The sequence below is a fragment of the Aedes aegypti genome, chromosome 2, assembly GCF_002204515.2.
Source record: "Aedes aegypti strain LVP_AGWG chromosome 2, AaegL5.0 Primary Assembly, whole genome shotgun sequence".
In the NCBI taxonomy this organism is placed as follows: domain Eukaryota; kingdom Metazoa; phylum Arthropoda; class Insecta; order Diptera; family Culicidae; genus Aedes; species Aedes aegypti.
The window spans coordinates 470,358,768-470,372,473 of NC_035108.1; the positions used below are offsets into that span (position 1 = coordinate 470,358,768).

The window sequence follows — 13,706 nt, forward strand, 5'->3', positions numbered from 1 at the left end:
TGGTTCGCTCTGATTTTTTTTTCATTTCCCTTCTTCTTTTTTTTTTTTTTGCTGAACACTGCAGGAATCCGTACATCTGCATACTTAACAGTAGCCCACTCGCTCTGCTTTTCAAATATTTATTCCATTTCCTTTATTTTTTTTTTTTTAAATACTATGCAGGATCCGCTCATCTGCATAATCAGCAGTAGCCCACTTGCACTGCTCTTTATTATTTTTTTTTGCTCAATAACATGCAGGAATCCGCTCATCTGCATAGTTCTCATGTAGCAGTAGCCCACTCGCTCTGCTTTCAAATATTTATTCCATTTTTTTAAAAACGATGCAGGAATCCGCTCATCTGCATAGTCAGCAGTAGCCCACTCGCTCTACTCTTATTTTTATTTAATTTTTTTTTGTCTTTCAGTTCTCTTTTTTTTTTGCTGAATAATTTGCAGGAATCCGCTCATCTGCATGTAGCAGTTGCCCACTCGCTCTGCTCTTCAAATATTTTTGTTTTGTTTTTAAAGCACCATGCAGGAATCCGCTCATCTGCATAGCTAGCAGTAGCCCACTCGCTCTGCTTTTCAAATAATTACGTTCTCTCATTTTTTTTTAGATTCAGGAATCCGTTAACCCGTAGGCTACGGGGCTGACAACCAAAATTCAAATTGCTCGTATTTGAGCATAACTCCATATTTTTCATTGAAATTTTGAGGATTGCTTCAGTAATAGTTGTAGTTTCATGAGTGAGGGGAAAGTATAGATTCAGAGTATTGTGGACAAAGTTATTCCAGAACATCTCTGGTTCAGGTAGGGTGAAAATCACATAAACTTCCTTTTAGAACTCATTTATTATTTGGAAACGAAATGTTTTCATACAAAAAGTGAATAGACCCGTTATTTGTAATAAGTTACGATGCAACAGGATATTAAGAAAAAATAAAATTAACCTAGAACAATGCTAAGGCCTCCAAAACATTCTGAAGTTTTGACCATAATCTACACAGGTTCGTAAATTATTTTAAGCGAATGATGTCCACGTTTAGTGGTTTACAGCACTCATTTAGCCTTAACAGACGTGTTCATAAATTTTGACAAGATATTGGATATTGGAAGTTATCCAAATCAGCTTGGAATTCAGGTCATTTTGATCTATCAAATCTACTACAGTTTATACTCACCCAATTCCCGTGAAACTTTCTCGTTCCTATCCATAAAGCTTCATATGACTCGGAAAGTGTACTGCTATGAATATTGATAATCTGAAGGTCTTCAGAACATACTGAAGTTATGGGCATCAATTTCTATATGAAGCTTAACTTATTATTCAAACAAAATGTTTTCAATATATCCATACTTGATCGCAAATCTCCGATAGAGTTAAAAAAAAATTGTTTCAGACGTGTTCACAAATTTTGACAAGATATTGGATTTTGGAAGCCTTCCAAATTAACCTGGAGTTCAAGTCCTTTTGTTCTATCGAATCTAGTACAGTTTATACTCACCCAATTCCCATGAAACTTTCTCGTTCCTATCCATAAAGCTTAATATGACTCGGAAAGTGTACTGCTATGAATATTGATAATCTGAAGGTCTTCAGAACATACTGAAGTTATGGGCATCAATTTATATATGAAGCTTAACTTATTATTCAAACAAAATGTTTTCAATATATCCATACTTGATCGCAAATCTCCGATAGAGTTAAAAAAAAAATGTTTCAAACGTGTTCACAAATTTTGACAAGATATTGGATATTGGAAGACATCCAAATCAACCTGGAGTTCAAGCCTTTTTGATCTATCAAATCTACTACAGTTTATACTCACCCAATTCCCGTGAAACCTTCTCGTTCCTATCCATAAAGCTTTATATGACTCGGAAAGTGTACTGCTATGAATATTGAACATCTTAAGGTAACTGAGCGATCATCTTTTCCGAAACGTCTCGTAAAAAATACGTCAGCAGAAAAAATACAAATTCTTTCTTGAATATACGCTACAACAAATTGACACAGTCGTCTTGTTTCCACCACATAATTTACAGTTAATGATGTATACGAACGATACATAAAGCATTCGTATTGCAATAATCGTTCCACCTTTCGTAAGGCAAAATGTATGATTTTCGATGGTCTACTTCACAGCGTGTAGTTCATCATCATCATCTACATAATTGATTTGATTCCTGTAAACGCATCTTAACATTCGCAAAAACTTCCAGCTAACTACATGCTCAGTGATTTCCAAAAACTCATGCAAATAATTTAATACACTTTGCAAGAGACATTGTTGAAATTAGTGGAGGTGCTCAGTACCCTTGAATGTCCATATGTCATTTCAAAAGCTTTTCAGATGTCTCTAGAGCACTGTTTCTCAACCTTGTTAACGGCGAAAAAACGGCTCGTTGTGAGGGGTTCGTTTCCGCGTGCTTTTTACTTGGTCGGCGGTCCGCGGACCCAACAGTGGAACTGTTATAATAAATGTTGTTAACAAGTGAAAAACAATACCAGAAACTTTTTTTTAACTTTAACGGTGATTTGTGATCAAATATGGATATATTTTAAACAATTTGTTCGAATAATAAGTTAAGCTGTATATAGAAATCAATGTCCACAACTTCAGTATGTTCTGAAGACCTTAAAATGCTCAATATTCATAGCAGTACACTTTCCGAGTCATATAAAGCTTTATGGATAGGAACGAGAAGGTTTCACGGGAATTGGGTGAGTATAAACTGTAGTAGATTTGATAGATCAGAAAAGACTTGAACTCCAGATTGATTTGGATGACTTCCAATTTCCAATATCTTGTCAAAATTTGTGAACACGTCTGAAACAATTTTTTTAACTCTATCGGAGATTTTCGATCAAGTATGGATATATTGAAAACATTTTGATTGAATAATAAGTCAAGCTGCATATAGAAATTGATGCCCATAACTTCAGTATGTTCTGAAGACCTTCAGATTATCAATATTCATAGCAGTACATTTTCCGGGTCATATGATGCTTTATGGAAAGGAACGAGAAAGTTTCACGGGAATTGGGTGAGTATAAACTGTAGTAGATTTGATAGATCAAAATGACCTGAATTCCAAGTTGATTTGGATAACTTCCAATATCCAATATCTTATCAAAATTTGTGAAAACGTCTGTTAAGGCTAAATGAGTGCTGTAAACCACTAAACGAGGATATCACTCGCTTAAAATAATTTATGAACCTGTGTAGATTATGGTCAAAACTTCAGAATGTTTTGGAGGCCTTAGCATTGTTCTAGGTTAATTTTATTTTTTCTTAATATCCTGTTGCATCGTAACTTATTACAAATAACGGGTCTCTTCACTTTTTGTATGAAAACATTTCGTTTCCAAATAATAAATGAGTTCTAAAAGGAAGTTTATGTGATTTTCACCCTACCTGACCCAGAGATGTTCTGGAATAACTTTGTCCACAATACTCTGAATCTATACTTTCCCCTCACTCATGAAACTACAACTATTAGTGAAGCAATCCTCAAAATTTCACTGAAAAATATGGAGTTATGCTCAAATACGAGCAATTTGAATTTTGGTTGTCAGCCCCGTAGCCTACGGGTTAATCCACATCGACATATCCGATATTTTCATGTCGTCTTTGAATATTTTCTTTGTTTGATATGAATTTGAAATTGTCTTCAAAGAATAAATTAAACTATTAATTTCTTATTCTAGCGAAACATTCAATTTAGCGAGCATGTCACGCTAGCTGATTGGTTTTCAGTCCATCATCTAATTCGTCATGAAAACTTCTAGCAAATCAAAATCTATTGCTAAGTTGTAGCAATTCATAAATTGTTCGTGTTTACTACATAAATCATTTAATTTAATCAGTTGATAATTTATCGAAATGATATTCTGAGAAGTTGAAATTCACCCCACATTTACGTTTTGTTTAATCAAATTATGCGGTGTTCTCTCCAATGTATTTACTGATTTCATATCTTTCATTATTTTCTTCTATTTTCATGTTGATTAAGAACCCTTCTAGAAAAGTCAATTAAAAAAACAATTGCTGAAACCGGATATAAAATTAGTTCAACGAGCTTGCCAGGATGATAATTGATTAATTTAAAATCCAGTATTTTATATAATAAACAACAACAAATCTGATTAGATTGTCAAAATCTTGGTAATTATGAATTGTTAGTTTATCGAAACCTTTCGAGACTCACTTTTAAAATAAAATTATGATAGTTGTTTTTCTTTTTACAAATTTAATTAATTAATGTTTACTCAAATTTATTTATAATTCGATATTTCTATGTATTCCATAATTTTGTTCAAACTCCATACTAGTTTTCAATCCTTAAAGAAAGAGATATCACTTGAAAACTAACGTCTGAGCCTAGATAGAAAATCAGTTCAACGAGCTTGCCAGGCTGGTTGATAGACTCTAAATCCAGAATCAAACCCTTTTTCAATCATTTAATGAATATTGATTCTAACTCAAACGAATTAGTTATTGTCTTATTTTTTATTAAAGATTATTTATTTTTTTAATCCTCATAGATAGAGACATCACTTGAAAACAAATGACTGAAGCTAGATAGAAAATCAGTGCAACGAGCTTGCCAGGCTGGTTGTTGACTTCAAATCCAGTATCGAACTCTATCTAAACAATTGATTGAAATATAAATTGAACCAAAATGCATTGAGTTTTGCCTTGGTTTTATCTCTTCCATAATCATTAAAGTGTATTACCTTCAACTTTAATAATCTGCTTAATCGTTTTTTTTTTTTTTAATTATCCAGCTAGAATCCGGTCATCTAGGAGTAGTCCACTCGCTAAGCTTTTCTAATATTTTTCTTCCTCTCATACGCTCATCTATATAGCCAGCAGTGGCTGGTTCGCTCTGATTTTTTTTTCATTTCCCTTCTTCTTTTTTTTTTTTTTGCTGAACACTGCAGGAATCCGTACATCTGCATACTTAACAGTAGCCCACTCGCTCTGCTTTTCAAATATTTATTCCATTTCCTTTATTTTTTTTTTTAAAATACTATGCAGGATCCGCTCATCTGCATAATCAGCAGTAGCCCACTTGCACTGCTCTTTATTTTTATTTTTTTGCTCAATAACATGCAGGAATCCGCTCATCTGCATAGTTCTCATGTAGCAGTAGCCCACTCGCTCTGCTTTCAAATATTTATTCCATTTTTTTTTAAACGATGCAGGAATCCGCTCATCTGCATAGTCAGCAGTAGCCCACTCGCTCTGCTCTTTTTTTTTATTTAATTTTTTTTTGTCTTTCAGTTCTCTTTTTTTTTACTGAATAATTTGCAGGAATCCGCTCATCTGCATGTAGCAGTTGCCCACTCGCTCTGCTCTTCAAATATTTTTTGTTTTGTTTTTAAAGCACCATACAGGAATCCGCTCATCTGCATAGCTAGCAGTAGCCCACTCGCTCTGCTTTTCAAATAATTACGTTCTCTCATTTTTTTTTTAGATTCAGAAATCCGTTAATCTGCGTTACCAGCAAAAGTCCGCTAACTCTGCTTTTCAAAATTTTTTTTTTGTTCAATTTTCTAAGTATTACGCATGAATCCGCTCATCTACATTGTCGCTCATCTAGTTAGAGTGCACTCACCTGTAATCATTCATGCCCCTTTATCCACTAATTAGTTTAGAAATTGATTTTTCGTGTAAAAATAATCATTTACGCTCGGGTATCTTCTGGTAACTTCAACAGTTGAAAATGAAGCCGTCTGAGAATGTTTTTATTCATTTAAATAATACTTTGTTTTAACATAAGGCCTTGTAAGCGGCCATTGGCGATCAAATGTAAAGTAAGGTTAAGAAAATTTTACTAATTAAAATGAATATTTGCGATTCCCTGTACTTTGAATTGCCAAAATCTTATCAGTTAAATTATTGTAGGAATTTTTCTTCAAAAGTTATCTCTAGTAACTTCAACTTAGATGCGCTTATCACCTTTCTATAACAGCGGCCACCTTCGCGTTTTAGCTTTGCGAATTGAATCAGATTTTTTTTTTGAATTACCACTCACGCTAAAAACAATAACAAAATCATCAATACTTATTGAATTTGGTATATGTAAGCTTTCTTTATCATTATTGTAGTTGTTTTGATTAAAATAACACAATAGGTTACAAAATTCAAATATTACATTTTAACATCCTTTGAATTTTGTTTTACCTTGAGCGGAAATGAAAACGCGCAGCTGCAGTATCAAGTGCAATACAATCACTTTTTTTAGAGATTTTTTTTTTCAAAGAAATAAAATTTGCTACTGGTTGCATACACTTCGAGCTACATTGTGTCATAATCGACATAAAGTTATTTTACAACAAAAGTTTGTCTTCAACAAACGGAATCTAATGCACTGACGGTAGTTATGCATCTTTTATAATTATAAACGAATACGAATACGAAAACGTTACTAGTAGAATACCAAGATAATTGCATGAACCAAAATATTTATAAAATATTTGCTAATTTACTGTTTCGAAAATTATTTGGAACATTATTCAAAGCACGCAACATCACCAATTTCAAAATTCATAGGCAATATCTCCTCTTCCATTCCATTGCCAGTAACTATTGCAAGCAACATTATTATTTTTAATTAAGTGCACTGTCTGCTGCATTCAACTGTCCCTTCGATGCTAAAATTATTTATCAATGTATCTTCGAGCCAAAATTTTCACGTAAGATTTTATTTTATTTTGTTTTTGCCAGAATTTAGAAAGTTTACTAATTTATTCAGCAAGTCTGTCAGATATTGTTCCTGATTTTTTTGCCATAGATTTTGAATTTTTTTTTTCAAAGAATCAAATCGCAAAAAGTGACCAAGTCATCAAAAAGTGATTTGCTACCAGCCCTGCGTAGCAGATTGGCAAAATGTTGATACACCATAATCAGGAAAATTTCCCTTTTTAGAAGTCCTTCTTTGACCAGTCTCGTCCCCCTAACGTCACTATTTCATAATGAACACCTTACCTCAACTCCTGCATTACCTTCCAGCACCAATTCTGCTTTTCTCACTTCACATTACAAGTACACATCACAGAACAAAGACCGACGATCGATTTCAAACAAATTCTTATGCAAACATAAACATTTCTCACAATATCACTATTATCATGAAGCATACCGACTGCGCCATGTCGTATTCTTTCAAAATTTAAACTATTTTTGTTAATTTTCGCGACTTTCGTGTTTTATTTGTTTTTTCTTTTCAACAACAAACCGTTCGCGTCAAAATTCGTCAATTGACTGAGGATGCGCACCGACAGATCTCAATGCGAGTGCGCTGCTGAAATCTTCCATCTCTTTTCCTCATTCGCTCTTTAGTTCTCTCGACACCCCCAGTGGTGACTGTATCGACGTATTTCGTTGCCGCGTCGATTCGGCTCACTCGCTTTGCATCTTCGTGTTCTTCTTTTATCGCTTGAGCTTGGACCGAACGTAGAAACTGTCGTGTGATGCTTAAGATTACACTGAATGAAATTCACTATCGATTATAATTTGTGAAGTAATACAATGACAAATTAAATTTGTTTGTTCCCATAATCATACATCATAAATAATCTACTACTAGTTTTCTATTTGCTCTTCAATACTACATTTTCTATTTGCTCTTCAATACTACAATTTACTTCCCGAAATTCTCCAAAATGAGATACAAATTTTAATAGCAAAACAACATTAAAATTCCTCACGTGAAAGCTCTGTCATTGCGACTTGACAAAGTTAGCACATGAAATATAGTTTCGACTTGCGACAGTGAGAAGACTCGTTTCGTCAGTGTCGCAAGCCGATCATGATACTTAACAACCCTGAGCCAAAGTATAAAACGTTGTAACAGAAGTGCTATGGTAATCTTTTCGAGTCCCTACGTACGAGAACTTCTTCTATTTCGATGCTGATCGTGCCGAGTTTGAGGTCATGGAGTCTTTAAGGAACTTTCGACTGTACCCGAAATAATGGCTTCAAGCTTCTCATAATTACTAGAATAGGCCGCATTGATGTCAACACATTTTCGCTTCTGTACTTTTTGTCCGTCGAAAGTCGTTTATCCAGTTTATAACACACTCAACCCACCACGTGATCAGTATCGCCGTAGATCAGACTTTTGATCAACTTTAAGCTTCCATCTAACCGAAAACTATGTTTCCAGCATAATGTCTGACCGTTACTCTCAAGGGCGCTACCGTGCGCGTGGTTACACAGAAGTGGGGTCGCCCCACGAAGGCCGTGGAAGTCCTTCTGTAAGTTTGTCTTCTTGAGGATGTAGATCTTGAACTTTAATAATCGCTTTTTGTTTTACAGTCTCGCCCAGCCTACAGTTCGCGCGATGAAGGTCGATCGAGGGAACCGAGAGAACACCACCGTGAATCATCGGCAGGTGGCCGTGAACGGTCCGGAAACGGTAATGGAGGAGATCGTCCTGGTGGTGAACGCGGCGAACGACGCCAACGCAGTCGCCGTGGCGTTGGAGATACGCTCCGTACCCGTGCTCTGGATGCTCCATCGAAGCATGGTACCACGGGTCAGGCTCTCCAGCTGAACAGTAACTATTTCAAACTGTTGAAACACATCGAGTGGACTCTGTACCAGTATCGGTTGGACTTCTCCCCGCAATGCGCCAGCATGCGTCTCATGCAGGGATTGGTCAACGAACACAAGAAAATCTTCGGAGGATTCCTGTTTGACGGAACTCAACTGTTCATGGTCAACAAATTGAGAAGCGATCAACTGACATTGCAATCCAGACACGAACGTACTGGAGATGTCTACCAGCTGCGCATTGTCCATACGGGCTCCGTGGATATGACCAACGAAGCCGGTATCCAAGTGCTGAATTTGATTTTGCGTCGCGCTATGGCGGGTTTGAATCTTCAGCTGGTCGGTCGTAACTTGTACGACGCGGCTGCCAAGATCGCCATTCGTGAGTATCAAATCGAACTCTGGCCAGGTTACATTACCAGTATTCGTCAACATGAACAGGACATTCTGGTGTGTTGCGAAATTGCACATAAAACTATGCGTATGCAGACATGCTACGACATCTTGCGCGATTGTCAGAAGCACGATCGTAACTACAAGGATTCGTTCAAACGTGCCGTACTTGGTGTCGTTGTACTGACCGGTTACAACAATAAAACCTATACCATTCACGACGTCACGTTTGAAACCACTCCGGAGAGTACGTTCGATACCAAGGCCGGTAAAACGTCCTTCATTGAGTATTACAAACAGAAGTACAACATTCGCATTCGTGATCCACATCAGCCTATGTTGCTGTCGCGAGCCAAGAAACGCGATCTGCGCGCTGGAGGCAGCGAACTCATGGCCCTTGTTCCAGAACTGTGCCAGATGACGGGTTTGACCGATCAAATGAGATCTGATTTCAGGTAGGGCGTCATGATCGAAAGTAATTTTCTGTTCCGATCAATACTTTTCCGTCTTAATTTCAGAATGATGCGTGCCATGGCCGATCACACTCGTCTCAACCCGGATCGACGTATTGAACGATTGGAGACGTTCAACCGTCGGTTGCAAACGTCGCCAGAGAGTATGGAAGTCTTCAAGACCTGGCAGATGGAGCTTGACCGACGTCTAATCGATCTTCCTGGACGATTGTTACCACAGGAAATGATCTTCTTCTCGACCACAGCCAAGTAAGTGTACATCATATGTGTTGAATCTTTTGCAGGGTGTCCATTGTCCATTCATCCGGGAAAATCCCGGGAATTTAGAACACCTGGAAAATATGTATTTCAAATCGAACTTAAGAAATATGGTTTGTTCTTATTTCAAACACTATGTGCAAAACTAGAAATTTCATATTTCACATTATGACAGAGGTGAGTTGCTAGCAGTCATTGCAGAATTTAGGAAGGGATATTTAACGTTTCTGGATTCTTGAATCTTTGTTAGATTTTTCTTTCAATTTTCAACCGATTTCTTGCTTCGTAGAGTTCTGGCTGCAAGATATTCGGCAGATTCAAAGAAGATCTTATCAAACATCATTGAAATTAACAACTATCGAAAAACTAAACATTACATATACTTTGCAATTGGATTAAATGGACAAGTTACACGTTTTCTCGGTGATAATCGAACTCACTCCTCCCTGATCTCTAGTTCAAGCGCGTTAGGGGCTGTCCATTAATTATGTAAGGGTTTATCATATGGGGGAGGGGGGTTGATTAATTATGTAAGGGTTTATCATATGGGGGAGGGGGGGTTGAAAAACCCCGAAAATTGTCTTACGTAATTAATGGATCGCCCCTTACCTGGAGTTAACCTGAATTCGATTTCAGCTCAATAATCACGTGGTCCTTTTACGCAACGCGCGCCTCTTTCAGAAGAATTAGATGCCCATCCAAACACAACGCTTTCTATTGAAATCCAATGTCTAGCTCGAGGGCGCATTATTTTTTAGGTATTGAAATACCACACTACACTCGCCAACGACGTGCTAGCTGAAATTTCTATTGTGTGTATTAGTATCATTGAGATCCTTGAAAAGTTTTCAGAAGGTTTTATACAGGATTTTTTGACAGTTCTTGATGAGATGATTGATACGTTTCTATTATAATTAATGGTAAATTTGCAAGAGTCCTTACAACAATAAGTTACTGAAATTTTTTTGAACAATCACTGACAAGGTAATTAGTACATTTTCCTTCTTCAGTTGATCACTGGAATAATAGGGGAAGGCGGGGCAGTATGGTCAATGGTCATACGGGGCATTATGGGTCACCCTTCATTTGAGCTTAAAAAACCGATTTGAATCCCGAAAACCTTAGGACCTCATAAAGTATGCTTCAACTAGCCACCTCCGTGAAAAATCTTCTTTTATACTTCATATATTCATGAAAATCTGAAATGTTGATGCTACTCCTAAAATCTTATAAGATTTTGGATGTAAAAATCAGCTTTGCATAAAGTTTTGTCTATTGTTTTCATTTTTTTTCACAGCAGTACACATCCACACTGTAGGCATGATGTGCACGAAAACTAGAATTTTTAACTGGTCAAATTTATTTGAACAACAATGTTTGAAATATGAAGCTTTTAGAACCGTAATTTATTGAACTGTCAGCAAAACATACAATTTCCCTTGACGAGATTATTGAAAATAGCTTTGAATAATTCCCTCGATTTCTCATAGCAGCTCCAGATCTCCATTGATTTTCGACGAACTTACGACAAATCGAATCAGATGAATACTATATGCAATAGTTACTGGAATATGATCCCATGCTCTGATGATTAATCCAATAGTAAACTAACTGTTTTGATGGTAAAATTATTGATAAACACTCAATTTACTACTGGAAACAAGTAAACATGTTTGAACTGTTTTCGAAAAACTATAAGGGTACATCCCTATGGGGTTGTACGAACTGGTGACGTAGGACCATGATGGTTTATGTAACTGATTTTGATGTCGTTCTTGTTGCTCGTTTTGGCTTCATACTGTTTTCAGTGCCCGAAACTTTTGTAAAGATTTATACATATAACGATTTGCAGCCAAGTGTACGTTCAATCATATCCCAAATATTGTTTATCTTTATACGAAGAACGTGAGTTCGTTTTGTATGAACATTACAATTTGGTCAATCATTCGTCATACTTATCTATGAGGATGTGAAATTCCACTTCAGGTTGTATGACCATTTTGATATTATATTATGAAATATATGATAGCATTGGAAAGAACAAAGTTCCTCAATGTTCACCATGCTAACCTTAATAAAGAATATTTAATAGTAATGTGTCTATAGGAAATTATTAGAGGATTGTAATGAAAGCTCCGGTCATCGCTTTGTTGGTTTTATGGTTTGAGAGAAATATTATTCATTGCTTGGCAATGTGATAAATAAAGTCGGAAATATTATTCTGTAAACTCTTTTACGTACTGTCGGTGGCCCTCGTGGCTTTGTTAGCTCGGATGTTGTCATAGATGACAACATCACACATCACACGGCTGAAGTCGAAATCTGGAAATGTAGCTCAATTTTGAAATCTTGAGCGATTGCACAAGCCGGACGCTCGATTTGTAGCTCTTTGGCTGAGTCACTCAGAGGTCTTCTGGTAATGGTGCCTAACGGGCTTGATTCTTGACTACACCACAGATGATGAGTTTATCACGAGCCGAAATCTGGAAGCGCAGGTCAATATAGAAATCTTGAGCGATTTCACAAACCAGACGCTGATCAACAGCTCAGCATGCTTCTGACTGCGAGGTGCTCCTCGCTAAGCAAGGTTCAGATGAGCTCTTACCAGCTCGAAAGCGAAAATGGAATGAAACCGAATCCAGCGAAGGAAACGTCTTTTAATCCCTTAGATTAGCAGATGATGCTCCTCCCTTTCGTGCTTTTCTCTTTCTAGTCAACCAATATGGGAAATGGGTAGAAATGGGTACCCAAGTAACCATTCCCAAGTAACCATTAGCACTAATAATAAGCCCTTAATCAGCATCATAAATGCGTACATGCATTATAATAGCACCACAAATGCTTACACACCTTATAACAGCACTTCCGCTGCATAGAAACCCTATTACAGCATCATTAATGCTTCTAAGCCTGATGTATACGGGCATTAAATAAGCACTATATTGGCTCTATATTCGCATACAGGGCCTGTTTAAATGCCATCCAGTGTTTTGACAGATATACCACGTGCTTTGTGTTTACATATAGTGGTGAGAGGGAGTCAAACATAAGTCTTCTCACTACTACAATTGCAGGTTTTATGACGGGGAAAAGTGGTGGTTTAAATTGGTCACTTTTCTTTCCAATACTATTCATCTTATGTGGGCGAAGGAGCAAAGGAGCAGAACTTCAACAACTCAACAATACAGGTGCCGCAGGTTCGAGACGCAAAATTAGGAACACAGACAAGCAGACGTAACACTTAGAACAAATCCTGATCAAAATCATAGTCACGATGACATGTACGCCCAATGCTAAAATCGGTGTGTTTGGCCGATGGACCAACAGATGGCGGTAGTGTGTAAACGTCAAACGCGAACAAAAACGATGCGAGCGCTGCGGGTGGTGGATTGGCCACCTACCATATATTTGAATCGGCCGTTAAAAAGGTGGTCGATGGACATCGGTGAGAGTGTGACGTCTGTTTGTCTGTGTTAGGAATTTCATCATCATAAACAAGGATCAATATGTGGCAATTTCAAGTCCTCAAAAGGATGAAAACCACCAAAATGAATAAGTCTGATACGGAGAAGTACTATCTCAATCATTTTATTACATTTTGCATACTATTCGAGGTTTCCATTTTCATTCATTTATTTATTTACCTCGTGTACCAGCTGCTTGGCCGCATACGCGAAAGCTCTCTGGCTGCGTACGCGAAAGCACAAAATATTCGCCCGAAAAACCTGGCGAAAACAACTGACGTTTCTCACGTGGTCTTATATCAGCACTAGTGATGCCGAGAAGCACGGTTATATCTTCGCATTATAATGGCACGCTATTTCGCCTTTTCTGGCATTATAATAGCATTATATGCGTATATAAAACTGACAAGCATCAAATGATTACCCTATATGCGCATATAATGCTGTTACCGTGCCGCATTATCGTGCTTACTGGTTACTTGGGTATGTGCCAATAATGAGTTGGGCTTAGAATTACTTGAAAATTGCGGAAAATGATAATGCGTGAGAAATTGGTCGAACATGAATAG

At 37.0% G+C, this 13,706-nt stretch overlaps 1 protein-coding gene across 1 annotated transcript in view; it reads left to right on the top strand.

Annotated features, from left to right (window-relative positions):
- LOC5569521 (protein aubergine) overlaps positions 1-13,706 on the top strand; it is a 30,840-nt gene that overhangs the window by 13,737 nt on the left and 3,397 nt on the right. Inside the window, exons 2-4 of the mRNA XM_001652781.3 lie at positions 8,161-8,251; positions 8,313-9,397; positions 9,461-9,664. Of these exons, the coding sequence (XP_001652831.1) occupies positions 8,165-8,251; positions 8,313-9,397; positions 9,461-9,664 (1,376 nt within the window). The 5' untranslated portion in view covers positions 8,161-8,164. The remainder of the gene's footprint in view (positions 1-8,160; positions 8,252-8,312; positions 9,398-9,460; positions 9,665-13,706) is intronic.